This window comes from Nannospalax galili, unplaced genomic scaffold, assembly GCF_000622305.1.
Source record: "Nannospalax galili isolate Female #2095 unplaced genomic scaffold, S.galili_v1.0 scaffold344, whole genome shotgun sequence".
NCBI lineage: Eukaryota > Metazoa > Chordata > Mammalia > Rodentia > Spalacidae > Nannospalax > Nannospalax galili.
The window spans coordinates 1,013,983-1,030,370 of NW_008352153.1; the positions used below are offsets into that span (position 1 = coordinate 1,013,983).

Sequence of the window (16,388 nt, forward strand, 5' to 3'; positions counted from 1 at the left end):
GGTACTGGAGATTGAACTCAGACCCTTATCGTTGCAAATCAAGCACTGTACCGACTGAGTCATGTCTTCAGTACTTCTGCTCTGCCTTTTGAAAATCCTTTCCTTTTATGCATAGTTTGTGCATAGTTTAAATTTTGGAAAGTATACTGAGTCATATCTTTCCTTGGATCTGTCTCTGGTGTCTCATGAAGGTAACAGAAGTGTGAATTTATTTGATTCCTTCAGGGTTTCCTACCCTCTACTCATTAGTCACTGTGAGAGTCACTCCTCTGCCTCCCACTGTCTGTCTTCCTGTGTGCTCCTAAGCCTCTGTTTCTATCGCTGTGAACACTGTCCTTTCCAATCCCCCTGGTCTCATAAAATATTCCTCTCCTATTCCCTGTGTACTGCTTCTTATGTCCAAAGATGAACAGTCACCAGGTGGGACATTTGTTATAGACAGAAAGAGGAATAAGAGTATGAACTATTTCCTTTACTGTGAGTGAGGCCAAAGGAAGGTCGCAAAGTAGAGAATCCTACAGAGACAGGAGGACAGAGTCAAGAGGATGGGGCCTCTGCCGTTCATCTGGACTTAGAGTAGTGAAAATTGGAGAGGAAAAGAACATCAAAAGATGGCAGGTGGAGAAACTGAGGAAGGACTTTCTAGTGGGCGGGAGCTACATACAGAGGAAGGGGGTGTGTGAGTGAGGGCTGTGGGGACATGTGGCTTGGCTAACTCCCTGGTTGTCCTTGTGGATGTACCCTGAAGATGAGGGTATATTGTGTCTAGATAAGGAAGGTCTCAACGTTCTTGAAGAAATTTGATTTTGTCAGAAGTATTTATGATGAGAACTACATAGATCCTATGGAATCCTAATTCTCAGAGAGAATGATAGGGATGAGCCTCGAGGGAAATGGCCTCCTCTTACTCTAGTGAATAAGGGATTTGGTACTTGGTGAACACATAGCCAGTAGCTATGTGTCTGTTTAGTCAGACTTTCTCCTCCACATATAAGCAAGCAGATGGTATTTATGGAAATGGTGAGTGATAGACCAATAGCAAATGTCTCCATTTACTTGCTTCTTGAAAAACAACAAATGTGAGGATAAATGAGACTTCATTCCATTCCAAAATTAAAGGACAGAAAGTCTGAGTCACATGAAACGTATCTGACACACTGTTTCTGTAGGGAGTGACTGCAGACTGGCCAGATTGTGTGGGTTCAGAGACACAAGGCAGGTGGATGCTGACTCTTCTACCTTTTTCCTTGTGCTGTTTGACAACATTGATGTCATCTTGTCAGCTGCCCTTCCACCTCCTCTGCACCAATGGCAGTCATGTGACACCCAAGGTGTACACTGCGGGGACTGGATCTTTGAAGGAGGTAGAGATTTTTCACATATGAAGAGAAATTGCCATCAGTGGTTTTTTTCCCCTTGGGAGACAAACTGTTAAGAAGAGTAAAATCTTGAGCCGCAATGCATCTTACAATTCCCAGTTCCCCCAAATTCCCCGAGTAAACCCATGTAACCCTTCATGATTGTTCTAAATCATGGCTGTCATGGCTGTGAATTTCTTCTTCCATCCAGATTGAGCAAATGGATGGGTATGATGAGTTCCTCTGACAATTGCTTCTTTTATTTTTTTGAATTGAATCAAGACTGTCTTCTGTGGAAGATGTGTTTCTTCAACTCTTGAATCACAGCAATCCATATCCCACTGCTCATTCGGGGTGGGACACACTGGTAGGTCTTAGTGGACATTCAGAATTAGGGAGAGGGGAGGCCTTCCAGATGTATTCTAGACACATGAGTTCTGAAGGTAGTATTGGAGGGAACACCACAGAATCCCCTGATGTAGTTGCAGGGACACCAGGATGTACCCTGTCTCTATCTCTAGTTAGTAGTGGGTAGTTGAGAATTAGCAGGTGCTACCATGGCTGTCCCTGAGCACTAGTCTAGAACCTTTCTTGAGATTTGCTGCCTGTTTCTTGTCCTCAAACTGAAGAAGTGTGTTTAGGTCATTGGATACTTTCAGGGTCTATGAGGTTAAAAAAGGTATTTTACGTAAAAGGTCAGAGAATGGAAACACTGAAAACCTGTTAGTGTGTCTGCTAGTTTTCTCTTATGACCAACTGTATTTTCCTGAAACACTAGATCAGATCCTGCTGAGTGAGTAAACTATTTGTTGGGTGAAACTTTTTTGATTATAGAATATATTATACCTTCAGAAATACTGTATTTTATTCCAGGATAAAAATTAGAATTTTTCTTATATTTATAGGCAAAAAATTAGTATTTAAAGAGGGAAAACTCCAAGGGGGGGAAGGGCAGAGCAAAACAATGCCCAGGTGTCAAGATGATCTTTTAAAGGCTTATCACAGCAGTAGGGTGTGGTCGGTGAGGTAGATTGATGGGGAGAAAATGCAGGCATCTAGGAAAAACTGCAGCCCTTCATTCTTTGTGTGTCTGTGTGTGAGGGCATGTGTGTGTGCAGGCATACAAGCAAATGTGTATACACGCATGTGGAGGCCTGAAGTTGGTGTTTGGGTATCTTCCTTGATTACACTCCACTTTATTTTTTGAGGTGGGGCCTCTGCCTAAATCTGGAGCTCCGCTATTGTGGCTAGTCCCACTAGCCAGTTTGCCCTGGGGATTCCTTGCCTCTGCTTCCTAAGTGAGGGATTGTAGGTAGGCTGCCATGCCCTCCTGGCTTTCATCTGAACTCTGGTAATCTGGACACGAGTCTTCACTTTTTTGCAGCAAGGACTTTACCCAGTGAGCCATTTCCCCAACTTTCAGTCCTTAATTCTTGACTCAAAGATTGAATGTATGAGGTGAGAAAGTAGACCTGAAACCTGAAGTATTTGGAAATGTGGGATGGAGTCTCACATCTGGATCACTGGACTTCTGTTTAGTTCTATGGCCCATCTTCTGAAGCTTAGAACCAAAGTATCTGTCTTTTGGCATGAATTTTATCACTTAGTGACTATTTCCCTTAGAGCTGTCACATCCAGACAATGATGTGTTACAAGAGTTAACAAATCCTTAGTAAATCAGAAATATATTGAAAATTAAACACCTTAAACATCCCAGATTTTATCCTTAATTTTAAGAAAATTTCCATCTTATGTCAGTAGTTTGTTGTTGTTGTTATTATAATACATTGTGAAATTTTGGTAGCAAATAATTGTTTTGGTTGTGAAAAAGTGCTGAGAAGTTGCTATTTCCTGTTACTTATTTCATTATTCTCCTTGATTTATTTAATCTAAAAATTGTTTTACCTAAAAAATAATCATTGACCATTTGGGTAATGTTTTAATTATTTAGGGAAAAAAGATTTTTTAACTTTTAAAAATTTATTTTCTGGGGCTGGAGAGATGGCTCAGCGGTCAAGAACACTGGTTGTTCTTGCAGAAGACCTGGGTTTGAATCCTAGCACCCACATGGCAGCTAACAACTGTCTGTAACTCCAGTTCCAGGGGATGGGACAGCCTCTTCTGACAAATAATAAATAAAATTAAAAAAAATATTTTCTATGTTTGCGTGTTTGCTTGCATGCATGTTAAGTGTACCCATGCGTGTAGTGCCTGTGGAAGCCAGAAGAGGGCATCGGATCCCCTCAAATTGGAGTTACAGATGGTTGTTAGCTGTCATGTGGATGCTGGGAACTGAACCCAGGTCCTCTGAAAGAGCAGCCAGTGTTCTTACCCAATGAGCCAGCTCTCTAGCCTGGGAAAAATGTTTTGTAATAACCACAGTGTTTCTAAGCCATAATGACTCTTGCTTTTTCTTGATCTGAGTTGTTAGTAATTAAAACACTTCTGTAGACAAGTGTAATGTGTAGCAAATACATTTAGAGGCTCAAGGTTTTCCAAGAGTGTCCTTTTAATAGTACTTCCCCACAGGTGAATGTTAGTATTTATTTAGTCCCTGTCAGAAAATTCCATTTATTTCATTATTATCTAAGTACTCAGTGTGAGATTCCTATTTTAAAGGATTTTTATGTTCTTTTTTAAAAAAATGTTTTATTATTTTTATTTTATATGTATTTGCATTTTGCATGCATGGATGTAAGTGCACCCCTGCATGCAGTGCCTGCAGAAGCCAGAAGTGGGCCTCAGGTTTCCTGGAACTGGAGTTGCCAATGGTTGTTAGCCACTACATGAGTGCTGGGAACCAAACCTGGGTACTTTGCAAGAACAGCCAGTACTCTTAACCTCAGAGCATCTTCCCAACCCTGATTTTATATTCTTAAGGTATATATATATATGTAAGGCAGTCTAGGTTAAGTGTTGTAGGGAGGTGTTATGATTTTATCTTGGCTGTTTTGAAGGGCCTCCCTGATAATGTGATGGTTGGGAGAAGTCTTGGAGGAGGTGAGAGAAGCAGCTGTATTATCTGTGGAAGGACATTCCAGCAGAGGAAACAAATGCAGAGACATGAGCTAGGAGCATACAGATGTCTGAGGGATAGCTAGAAGGCCAGAGTGGAGAGCACTGGAGAGAATTGTAGTAGCTGTGGTCTTGGAGGTCACTGAGACTAGTTGATGGGGCCTCCATGGGTCATGATAAGGCCTTTGGCTTGTATCTTGGTTGAAGTGGGAAGGTATGGAAGAGAGAAGGGCCATGATCTGATTCTGATTGACATTCCTGAGAAAGGATGCACCGAATGCTGGGAGCTGATGGTGAAAGAGGAAGGCCAGATAGGATCTGCTGAAATAGTCAAAGAGTGATGGGGCATCGCTCCAGGATGTGTGCCAGGGATGAGATGAGATGTTGTCACCTTCTGAAGAAAAGCTCAAAGGATTTGTTGTTTTACTATCAGATGGTAGGAAACAAAAGAACAATATAGAACTGGGAAGGCTTAAAGAGGAACACATTTGGATGTGTGTTTAGTGATGGATCAAAGCTTATTCTGAATCTTTTGATTGACTATTAGACATGTACCTAGCAAAGTAGGTGGTTGGATTGTTCTGTGTGTTTCTATATATACGTACATACACAGATGCACACATATGTTTATAATATCTACCATATACCTACAAATACACACATGTATATAGGATCAAGATGATATAGGCTACCATTATAAATTACTCCACAGAAATCTATAGATAATGTTTAAGTCCATGAGACAGGGCAGGGTGCAGTCACGTAGGAGATTAATTAGTATAGGGAAGAGAAGGCTACAAAGAACGAGCCCTGGGACTGACCCATGAGGTGAATCCTGAGGAGTAGGCATAAGAGAGGCAAGAAACAAGCCAAACATAAGACCTTAGGGTAACCTAGAAGCCAAATGGAGAACATGTACTGCAAGGCAGAGTATCACAGAGTATGTCAATGCATGCTGGAAGTTGGAGGAGGAGAGGAGTTGCTGTTGGATTTGGCATTGTGGAAGCCACTGGTGACCTTCCTAAAGGCAGCTCTCAGGTAGTGTTGGCAGCAAAAAATCTGGTTTCAGCAAGCACCAGAGAGTAAGAGGAGAGGCAAGGGAGACAGGCAGTAGAGAGAGATCTTTGGAATAGCTTTGCTAGAAGGCCTGCGGAGTAGAGCATTGTCTGAAATGGAATACAACAGAACAGAACAGAGTTCTTTAATGGAAATCATAGCATGTCTGCATGCTAAAGGGGATGAATGGAATGGAAGTCCCAGAGAAGGCCAGAGTGGAAAAGGCTTGGTACCTGGTGGAGGGCTGACCTCTGGTGGGCTAATGTTCTTCATTTGGAGGAAGGTAAGGCACCTATAGGCACAGGCCACTTGATGAGTGTGTGTCCTTTAGCTTCTGTTTTCTCAGTGAGACAGTGAGGTTGTCCATGAAGAGTGTGGGATTAAGGAGCTTCTGCACATCTCGAAGTGTTTGAAGGAGGATATTTCCACTCCAAAGCATCCTATGCATTTGATTCCTGCTCTCTCTCTCTCTCTCTCTCTCTCTCTCTCTCTCTCTCTCTCTCCCCTCCCTCTCCCTCTCTCTGCCTCTCTCTGTCTCTCTGTATCTGTGTGTGTTTGTGTATCTGTGTCTGTGTCTGTGTGCAGGCACATCTGTGTGTATGTGGAGACTGTAGGTCAACTTCAGAAGCCATCTACCTTGTTTTTTTTTTTGAGACAGGATTGCTCACTGGAGCCTAGATCTGGCTGACTTATCTAGGCTGGCTGACCAGTGAGCCCCACAGATTCTCTTGCCACCACTGCTATAGCTGTAGGATTATAAGATTACAAGAGCATGTCACACCCAGCTTTTTTGTTTATATGGGTGCTGGGGATCGAGCTCAGGTCCTCACGTTTTGATCAAATCCATGTCTACTCCCTCCCCCCAACATTCCCTCCTCTGAAGAGGTAACCCTAAAATCTTTTAAGGATTAGATACAAGCTCCCAAATACTTTTGACATTTTTGGCCTTTGGAAAAGAGTATGTTGCTAACAGGCCCAAGGACATTTTGACTTTTAGCCAAGAAACTGGCTACATTTCTTTGGGGTCTTTTTACCCTAACTGCCTAGCCAATTCCTACCTCCTATTCTTATCACACCATCCTCTGAAGAGGTTACCCAACTTGTGGATAGGGAATAGGGACTCAGACCACTCTGGCTTCTTCCATGCTGAACAGGGATGCAGGATGAGGCAACTGGAGTACCCTTTCGGTGGGTCTATCTAAAAGACTCCCAAATTGTATAACTCTTAATCTCTAGGGGGAAAAGAAAGTCTTTGAATCATGACTAGGAGATGTGAGGGAGAAGTAAAGGCAAAAGTAATTAGCATTACAAGTTCTAGACAGGGAACTAGAAAAAAGTCAGAACAGGGCAATTTTCAAATGTTCATATGAAAGTCCATTGGAATTTCTTGGAGATTTCTGCTTTTTTGATGAACAATTTCCTTAGATTATATCCAGGAATTCACTTTGTTGTTAAATGATATTTCTCTCTTTCCCTTCCAAATGAGACTATTTCTACAAGTGTGCAAAAATTCAAGGAAAGTGTGTGTGTGTGTGTGTGTGTGTGTGTAAGAGAAGTATATCACTAACATGTTCCCTTTAGTGACAGCCAAGGGAAAATTGGGAGGGAGAAAGCTCATCTGTCTTCGCTTAGATTTTTATCACCTGTGGAGCAAACAGAAGCACCTGCCTACGTGGAGGTAGCTTCAGATTTCATCTGGGATGCCCTCTTGAAGGGGTTTCCAGACCTGGGACAGCCCAGTGCAGTACAGACTAGATATTAATTGTTATTTCCCTTCCTCCTTGCTTGAGGAACACAAAGCACTGTATGGCCATTGTTTTAATAGTCTAGAAGCACTTAAGTCTGGAGCGCTGAACAATAAAGCCCTGCTAGGCTAAGTATCATTTAGTATTTTTATGATTTGTCCTTCAAAGGATTCTTGGCCTTGGGGCAAGTGATGGAGCATGAGCTGTTGGCTCAGTTCACCCAGAAGAGAAGACATGTGACCTGTGTTGATTCAGCCTGTAGGTCTCTTTGCATGGGCCTCAGCTAATGGCAGGATGAGGACTTTTCATCACGGAGGCTGCCTCTTCCCAGATGGACATTGCCTGTGTTCGTTGGTCCCTGATGTTTAAGTTGGAGGAGTGCTAACTTGCTGTCACAGCATTCTGGGTGAATGCTAAGGAGACCATTCATGACATCTGAAGTGAGGCTTGAACTTGTTATATTTATTTCTCTGGCTGCCTTTGCCTTTGGTCACATTTTGGTCTAATGACTGAAAGATGGCAACTGCACTCCTTTCTAGGCTGGAATCATTTGTCAGAAACAATTTTCATGTTTTTGCATCTTCTCTTTTGTTAGCGATTGTGTGACAGAAATGAAAGCGTAAGAAAACGCGAAGTCTTGGGAGGGTCTCAGCTTCACTTTCCTCGCACTTGCCGTTCTCTCTGAATGCCTGTGGTTTGTTTGAGCTGTGTGCCAGTGCCTCTTCTTGGAGGTATAAATTCACCCAGGGTCTGGCAGAAGCTGTGGACAGGATGTTGACTCTTGAGTGTCTTTGACTGATGGACTCGGAGGCCCCATAGAGGTGCTACACAGCTCCAGCCAATCTTGATTTTTAGCCAAGGCCTCTAAAACTCAAGGTTTTAAGGTGCTTGCTTAAGATTTCCGGGGCTGATTTACCTACAAGAATCTTTAAAAATGACATGTTTCCCCCTCAGAGACTAAGTATGAAAGCTGGCCAGCAGTCTACCTGTTAATTCCTGACTGTCCTAACTTTTGCTTGTCAGATTTGTCATTCCTAATCAGGCAGGAGGTGCTTAGCCTGGGACTTTGACCTCTGTCAGTCCTGGGCTTATTTCCCCACCAATGAAGCAGGGCCTTAGGCTGGAATGACCACCGCCATCCTGTGAGTCCTAGATGTCCGAGGGGCTCAGTGGTCTTCCTTGTGCCATGGACAGCTCCAAGGCACACGTACAAGACACAGAGGTCCTTGAGTGTTAGCTTATTCAAGGAAGATGTGTCTTATATTCTGGAGGACAGCTCACACCCATGGTTAATCACATCCTACTAGACTTTTGGGTAATGACTAGCATAGTCTTCCACTTGTCACAGCTCAGGGATTTGAAGCTCTGTGCAGTGGATCATACATTTTTGTACTTTAGAACTTGAAATTGATTGGGAGGCAGAGGCAGGTGAGTTCAAGGCCAGCCTGGTCTACACAGAGAGTTCTAGGCCAGCTGGGGCTACAGGGAGACCCTGTCTCAAAAAGAACAACAACAAAAACCTTGAAATTGATACCTTAGGTAGGTGGAAATGATTTTAGAGAACTGGGAATAGAAGAATGTGTATTTTCTAATGCACTCAATATTTACAGAGATCCCTTTAGAAATCTGAATGAAGGTTGAGTGTCAACATATATATATATTTTTTTACTATGGATTTTGGAATATTTGATGTGGAAAGTGGAAACCTCAAACTAATCATCATGAAGAATTAAATGCTTTGTGAAGAGACGAAAGGACCCACCAGGAACACAGGTGTCTATTTTAGAATTCATTTCTAGCAGAATGCTTGTAAAACACAAGGGAAAGTATGAAATACAACATATTTTCTGCTTCCAAGACAATGTGAGCATTGTAAAAGTCAGGATTAAGTCATATGAAGCTGTCTTCTGCCTTTTGGAAATCCAGATGATTCTAGGCCAAAAAAATGAATTTTTTTGGCAAGGAAATATAAATTTTTCAAACAACAGACGGGGAGAATCTCAAGTGCCTATGTACAGCTACTGTATCTGGGAGGTGGGATGGGAGTTGAGAGTCATGATGAAGAGATTGCTTTTGTTTGATGTCTCAGTTGACCTAACTGAGCATAATTTAGGTGATGGGCATCTGTATGGCAGTTGTTGGTGCTGTGAGTTAATGCCAGAGAAGACAAAATAGTTGGCACATAGCTTCTGATCGTATTATTATGCCAAGAGCCAGAAGAAATGGAAGTTTATAGTCTTCTGAAGTGAGATGTTCTCTCTCTCTCCTCTCTCTCTCTCTCTCTCTCTCTCTCTCTCTCTCTGGGTGTGTGTATAACACACACACACACACACACACACACACACACACACAAAGTGTCCTCAAGATATTTGTAAGCATGGTCTGACAGCACTGAGCCTAAGCTGATTTGTTTGTGCTACTGTAAAAAAGAAACCAAAACAAAACCAAAAACCTGGAAGAATTTTTGTCCAGTTGTGGAATCAGTATTCCATTGTATGATTTTGAATTTCTGAGGTAGATGCCCAGATAATTTTAAATGGCATTTAAGTATTTACAGCCCTTAGCGATAAACTGTTTCTCTTTAACTAAAATTTTGTTGGAACACAGTTCCATGCCCATGTATACCTCTGTGAGTCTCTGAGTGTCTGCACACATGTGTGTGGGTGGTTGTAGATCACAGAAGGGCATCATATCCCTTGGAGCTGGAGTTATAGGTACCATGAGACACCCTACATAGGTGTTGGGATCTGAGCTTTCATCCTCATGATAGAGCAACAAGTGTTTTTAACTGCTGAGCCATCTCTCCAGTCTTGGGTACTACTTTTGACAGGTGCCTTTGACTTACCAGAGCAGAGTCAAAATAGTTACAGTGGTGTCCTTTGGCCTCCATTCCTAAAATAGTTGCTACTTAGCCCTCTACAGAAACAGTTTGATATCCTCTGATCCTCTGACTTGAGTCTTGATGGTAGTGTCTTTTTAAAAAATATTTTATTATTTTTATTTTATGTGTATGCGTGTTTTGCCTACATGTATGTAAGTGCACCTGTGTTGTGCAATGCCTGCAGAGGCCAGAAGAGGGCATTGAATCCCCTGGAACTGGAATTCCCGATGGTGGTTAGCTACCCTGCAGGTAGAACAGAACCCGGGTCCTCTGGAAGAACAGCAAATGCTCTCTTAACCTTTGAGCCATTTCTCCAGCCTTGCTAGTAGCTTCTTGTAGATTGTTATTTTTGCAAGATGCTGGAAGGCCTGGCCGCTCACCACAATGCCATTATCTCCTCATTTCACACCACCTGTTACTTTTTTTGGAGATAGGAGTCTTGCTTTGTAGCCTTGCTGTCCTAGTACCCACTATGCAGCAACAGGCTGACCTTGAACTTGCAGCAATGCCCCTTCCTCAGCTTCCTGAGTTCTGAGATTATGAGCATGTACCCCCACAATTGGCTCAAACAAGCTGTCTTAATCTCTAGTATTAGAACACCCAGAGACAGAAAAAACAAAAAAACAAAAAACAAAAAACAAACTTCTTGGAAAACCATTTGAAAAGAACTGAGGGTCTTTTTTCTTTAGAGAAATTGTTTTAAGCTGGCCAGCTCAGCTGATGCCTTCAGATCCTTGTAACATTGGCTTTTTCAATGATGTAGCAGTTGTGTTTGAGCGTTTGAAGGGCTGTCACATGGAAGAGGCATTCTATTGTGAGACTTCTGGGAACTATATTAGGATGAATGGGTATAACCTAGCATGAGAAGACATTTTAGAATAAAAATCACCCTGGCCAGGAGCTGCCTATGCCTAAGACGGGCTTATCTGGTAATGTGCTCCCTGTTATGAGATGTTCAAACGAAGCCTCGAGGACTATTTTGCACTCCAAATGTGACCAGTAAGAAAGAAATGGCTGTGTAGGAAAGCATCCGAGGCCCTAGAAATTCTCATGGCTTCTCTGGTTAAAGTTCTGTTTCCAAGCTCAGATTTTAGCCACAATTAAATTTATTGTGAGTCTCTAGAGCCGTCCTGGCTGATTTTCTGAAACTATAATTCGGGTCAGGCCAAAGCAGTACAGAGAGGGGGCAGGGACGGCAGTGGGCAGGCTGACTTGGACCTGGTCCCCTTTTGGCTGTTGAGTGAAGGCAGTGGCAGCAGAAAGTGTAGTGCTTCTCAGAAGACTTAAAGTGTCACGGACCACCCATCCGTCATCAGCTACTGCCAACATCTTTACTTTGTGCCTGAGCACTGGGAAAGGGGAAGGACCTGGATGGGATATATCATACATGTAGGAATCAAAACAGGGCTATCTTTTAGTCTATCAGAATATAGATTGGCACTTGGCTGTGAAAGGCAGGTGTGGCGAGGTCATATAGTCTCTGTATAACCATGCTGTGTTGTCATAGCAGAAAAGCAACCATAGACAATAATTAGAGAAATCAGTGTGACTGTGTTCTAATAAAACTTTATTTGCAAAAACAAGCAGTGGGCCAAGTTTGGCTAGCCCAACATGGAGACTTTGAAAGTTACAACTAGCTAGAAATTATCAGTGCCAATTTTGTCATGCTTTAGAGAAAAGGTGTAATGACATGTCCAAAGCCACATGAAAGTTGATTCAGAATTCCAAGGCACAATGTATATAGCTCAGTGCCCAATTTATGATACTATGCTATCTCAGCTGGCTGTCAGGTTATAGCACTGAGCTTTTAAGAGAGGACCTTGTGAATGACAGCACCCCTACTTCAGGTGGCCTGTGTACAGCATTGAGAACTCAGGTGGCATTTTAATAGAGGAAATCTTTTTTCTTTGTGATAGGACCTAACTTTCTCTTAGATGGGCTGTATATACAGGAAAACAAAATATACACTGCAGAAATTCATATGGACCAATGATGCCCCAGAGTTGTGAGAAAGAAGTAGGCTCCCACAGCTGCGTCATAGGATTTGATCATTTTAGTCGTGAGTGCCAGGAGATTTGAGACAGATGTTTTCAGACATGCCGCATGCCTAAAACATTTCCAGGGGTCCGGCTGCAAATAGTGACTTAATAAGTAAGAATCAGGGAAAGTATGCAAGTCGAGGACACAGGAGTTTATTCACCAGTAGGTACGGGGCCAACCTCTTTGCATTACACATCTGCCTGTCAGGGTTGGCTCTTTAATCTGTCGTGCCCCCGATGCTGCTCTTTGTCTGCCTGGGAATAAAGTGCAGCATTGTGGTTAGTAATCCCACTCCAGTGACTCGACTTCAAATGTGGTTTTGGAGTGCATCCCAGAGTTCTGTTTGCTAAGCTTCCTACTCCTGTTTCAGAGACACCACTGGATAGCGAGCAGCGAGCACTCACGGCTCCTCTTCCTCAAACCTGTCGGGCTGTGGGCTCTCTCTTTCCCCTGTTGCTCTTTCCTTTTCTTTTTCCTAGTTTTTTGCTTATTGAAACTTTTTCCAGGGCAAGTTCATGGATACTAAGCTGATGCGTTTGTTGTTCTTTTTCTCTCTGCCTCTGCTCCTAGTGAGTAACCACACTGGCCGCATCAAGGTGGTCTTTACTCCCAGCATCTGTAAAGTGACCTGCACGAAGGGCAGCTGTCAGAACAGCTGCCAGAAGGGGAACACCACCACTCTCATTAGTGAGAACGGCCATGCAGCCGACACCCTGACAGCCACGAACTTCCGAGTGGGTGAGTTCCTCTCTGGTCCCGGACTGTCCTAACCTCGAACAGTTTTGTGAGATTATGGTATTTAGACACCTCATTCACACGGCTCTCCGCTTGAATGGGTTTCAGTCTCTGAGGATGAATGTGCTTCTTTCACGAGGTCTTTTAAATTGCTTTTTTGAATATTTTTTAACCTGATTTTTGACTTCTTGGAGAAATGGCAACTAGAATATTTCTCCTTTTGGCTTAGCATCTCCCGGCTGGGTGGCGATGGGAAGGTATAGAGAACAGAAGAGTAAGTTTCTGGTTGGGACCCTAATCTATTCCTTGTGCTGCTTGGCTTCAAATTTTATCATCCCATTGATGAATTGGATTTGCATTAGATTTGACTCCTATTGTTTAGAAAGGGGTAATGAAACTTAAAATTTTCACTTCATAAATAATGAGGCTTCTAATTTTTTTTTCCTCTAAAAAATGCCCAAATCTATCCTTTGGTTTAGGAAGGGATGCAGACTTGCATCTTCTGACACGTTTCTGCTCATATCTTGAGATGGAATTATAGCTGGACATATAAGTTGGATCTGGGGCAGATAGACTAGTGGATTGCTGACAGCCCACAAATACTTTAAATATGAACTAGTAGTTACTGACTGCAAGAAAAGGGCTTTTTGCTTCTTTTTAAATTTTTGTTTCTTTTTTTCATTTCTTTAAACGGAGAAAGTACTGCGGTCTACTGAAAGCTGTCACAGTGCCATCCCGTCATGCAATACAGTATTTTTGTCGCTGAAAAAAAATGTCTTTTATTATTTTTTGACCAATTATGGCTTGCCATGTGTACTCAAATAATCCAGACACCCACGTTACTTTCTGAGTTACTCACAAGAATAACCCAAATGTCAGACAGATAATGACACTGGCTCAATCTAGTCTTTTTATGGAATATTGCTGTTTAGTCTTGGGAGTGTGTGTCTGGGGGTGCAGGAAAGGGGATGGATGCCATTTCAAACTGATTTCTGTCAAGGCGAGATCTGAAGGCAGCCTGAAGTCCTTGTGAGTTCTTTGGTTATTATACTGCACTGTGGGAACTCAATTTTTACAGGGCTGAAGCAGCACTATTGATCCTCTGTTCCTGGGGGAAAACAAACAAACAAACAAACAAACAAACAGACAAAACATGTGCCACAGATATAACTGAAAGGGTTGTCCTTTTCCTGCCTAGGGTAGTGGTATTTTGGGCAATTTTAATTTTAAGGAGAATTAAACTGTCAAATGCCCAGTGGCACATTGTGCTTAGTAGGTCAAGGAGCTGAGTCAAATGTGACATGTGTTGAACTGATGACCAGGAACCTGGACTAGAGTCTAGGTTCTGCTGCTAAGCAGCTAATTGACAGACGTGCCATTTCAGATTCTGGGGACTCAGTTTTCCTTTTCCATAAAATAAGTGGGGCTATATGTAGGACCCCCTAAAATTCACCTCTAAATTGTACTTATTTTTTGTTGTACTATGGATTGAACCCAGGGCCTTTTTCCCTTCAAGGCGAGTGCTCTGTTACTGGGGTATATTCTGAACCCTCTTGTGCCTTTTTAAATTAGTAGTTATTGTTATTATTAGTATTATCATTTAACTATATACAAGGAGGGAAGAAGAAGTTCCCACCATGAGCTTCTGGGCTTTCAAGCCTTTTTCTCATTCTGTGGTCAAGTCCTCTCTTCCTGCGTCCTCTTCATCATCAGCAGTGTTTGATCCGCAGCGTCGTCTGCTCTTCTTTGCATTTATGATAAATCTTTACAGTAGCAATGACAAAGTCATTGAACAGGCAGTTATTTTGTCTGGTATGTAATATATACATTTGGAAAATAAATATCTGAAGGCACTGAGAAAGAGGAAGTGCGCTTGTTCATACATGCCGTATGCTTTCCTTTCTGGCTTTCACCCAGGTGCTTAGGAGCAGATTACACATAGCTCACTTCGAGTACAGTGTGCGGCACGGTGACTCACGATTGCAGTTCAGAATCAGACCTCAAGCCTCCAGGAAAGGGTGGGCATTGTTGTTAAAGTAAAAGTTTAATTAAAATTAAGAAAATGAAAAAACATATTTACAATGTGATTTTCACATTGGAAATCACGAGGAATATTTCATTTTTAGCCATAGGCATTTCAGTCTCCTCTTTTAGCTCAAACATTAGATCATTTGAGGGACATACTTTATAATTTTTCTTTATTGAAAAGTGTTGGTTTTATAAAACTTCTGGATTATGATCATTTAGAAACACAGAAAAACTCAAAAATTCATTTATATGCTTCAGTCTCTTTTGGACTTTACTAGCTTAACGTAATTTTATTATTTTTAAAAGAGTAGTTTTCTAATTTATTTTCTTTCCCTGTGAATTTGTGACAAATAAGATATGTATATGGGAAATTGTACAGTTTAGAGAAAATTCAAATGATTGTTGCTGGCTAGCAACTGGCTCTGACCTCCGATATTTAAGTATACTAAAGGGAGTGGGCCTGGCATGCTTTTCTGAGGAAGGCCAGACAGAACACATTTTAGAATTCATGGGCTCTGAAGCCTCTGTGGCAGTCTCTCCCCTCTGCTGCTGTGTGGGGTTATAGCCAGAGACGGGATGCAGAACAGCAGGTGCTGTGCCTCCATGGCAGTTGCTGTGCAGAATTTGGCTTTGGTTCTGATTTATGAACCCCTGCTCCAAGGAGTCAAAATGATACAGGAAAAATCACAACAATTTCAAAGTTAAGGAACCTTTAATTAATGATCCATTTTGGTAATCACAAACATATTTTGGAACATTTGCTTAGTGATTTACATTTCTTTGAAGGGAGTGGAACAAATTTTACTGTTACCCAAGTTTTGCAATAAGGAAACAGGAGCAGAGGGTCGAGTGAGCTGGGCTTAGATATACAGTGAGTCACTTAGCTGAGACTAGAACCCATCTCTTTGTGTCATCTGCCTACTTCTCTCCTTGGAGTCTGACTGTAATGTGTCAGAAGGACACCTGGCTGAGCCTCACTGAGTTGAGGTATGTGAGAGGGCTAGATTGGGGGGCGGGGAGGGGAGAGGGAGAATATGAATAAACTGAGTCCAGTACTCAAGGGTTTGAATCCCCTTTGTATAGCCATGCCCCAGCTCTTTATCCTCTAGGGCTAGCTTGCTTCATCCATCCCAGGCAGTCACTAATAGATGTGCAGAGAGAGGGCTGTTCTGTAGCTGATTTGTCCATGGGTCCTTTCTTTATCCATGCTGCTTCTGGGTTGGTCTTCGTGCTATGCTAACTATGGGCTGGGCTGGCAGATACACCAGGAGGCAGGTATGTCTCCTTTGACTATTAACCCTGATAGTGAAGGCCCTTGAGTGTTCAGTGGGAGAATTAGGAAGCAGAATTTCCACTTAATGAGGCCCAAACGAGAAGCCGTTGGGTTGAGGGTGTAACTCAGTGAGAGAATACTTGCTTAGCATGCACATAGCCCCAGTACTAAATAAATAAATAAATAAATAAATAAATAAATAAATAAATAAATAAATAAATAAATATTTTCTAAAAATAAGTAAATTTTTTTTAAAT

At 42.1% G+C, this 16,388-nt stretch overlaps 1 protein-coding gene across 1 annotated transcript in view; it reads left to right on the plus strand.

The window, feature by feature from the left end:
• Ltbp1 (latent transforming growth factor beta binding protein 1) overlaps nt 1–16,388 on the plus strand; it is a 448,854-nt gene that overhangs the window by 185,510 nt on the left and 246,956 nt on the right. Inside the window, 1 exon segment of the mRNA XM_008849049.3 lies at nt 12,666–12,833. Coding sequence (XP_008847271.2) covers nt 12,666–12,833 — 168 coding nt within the window.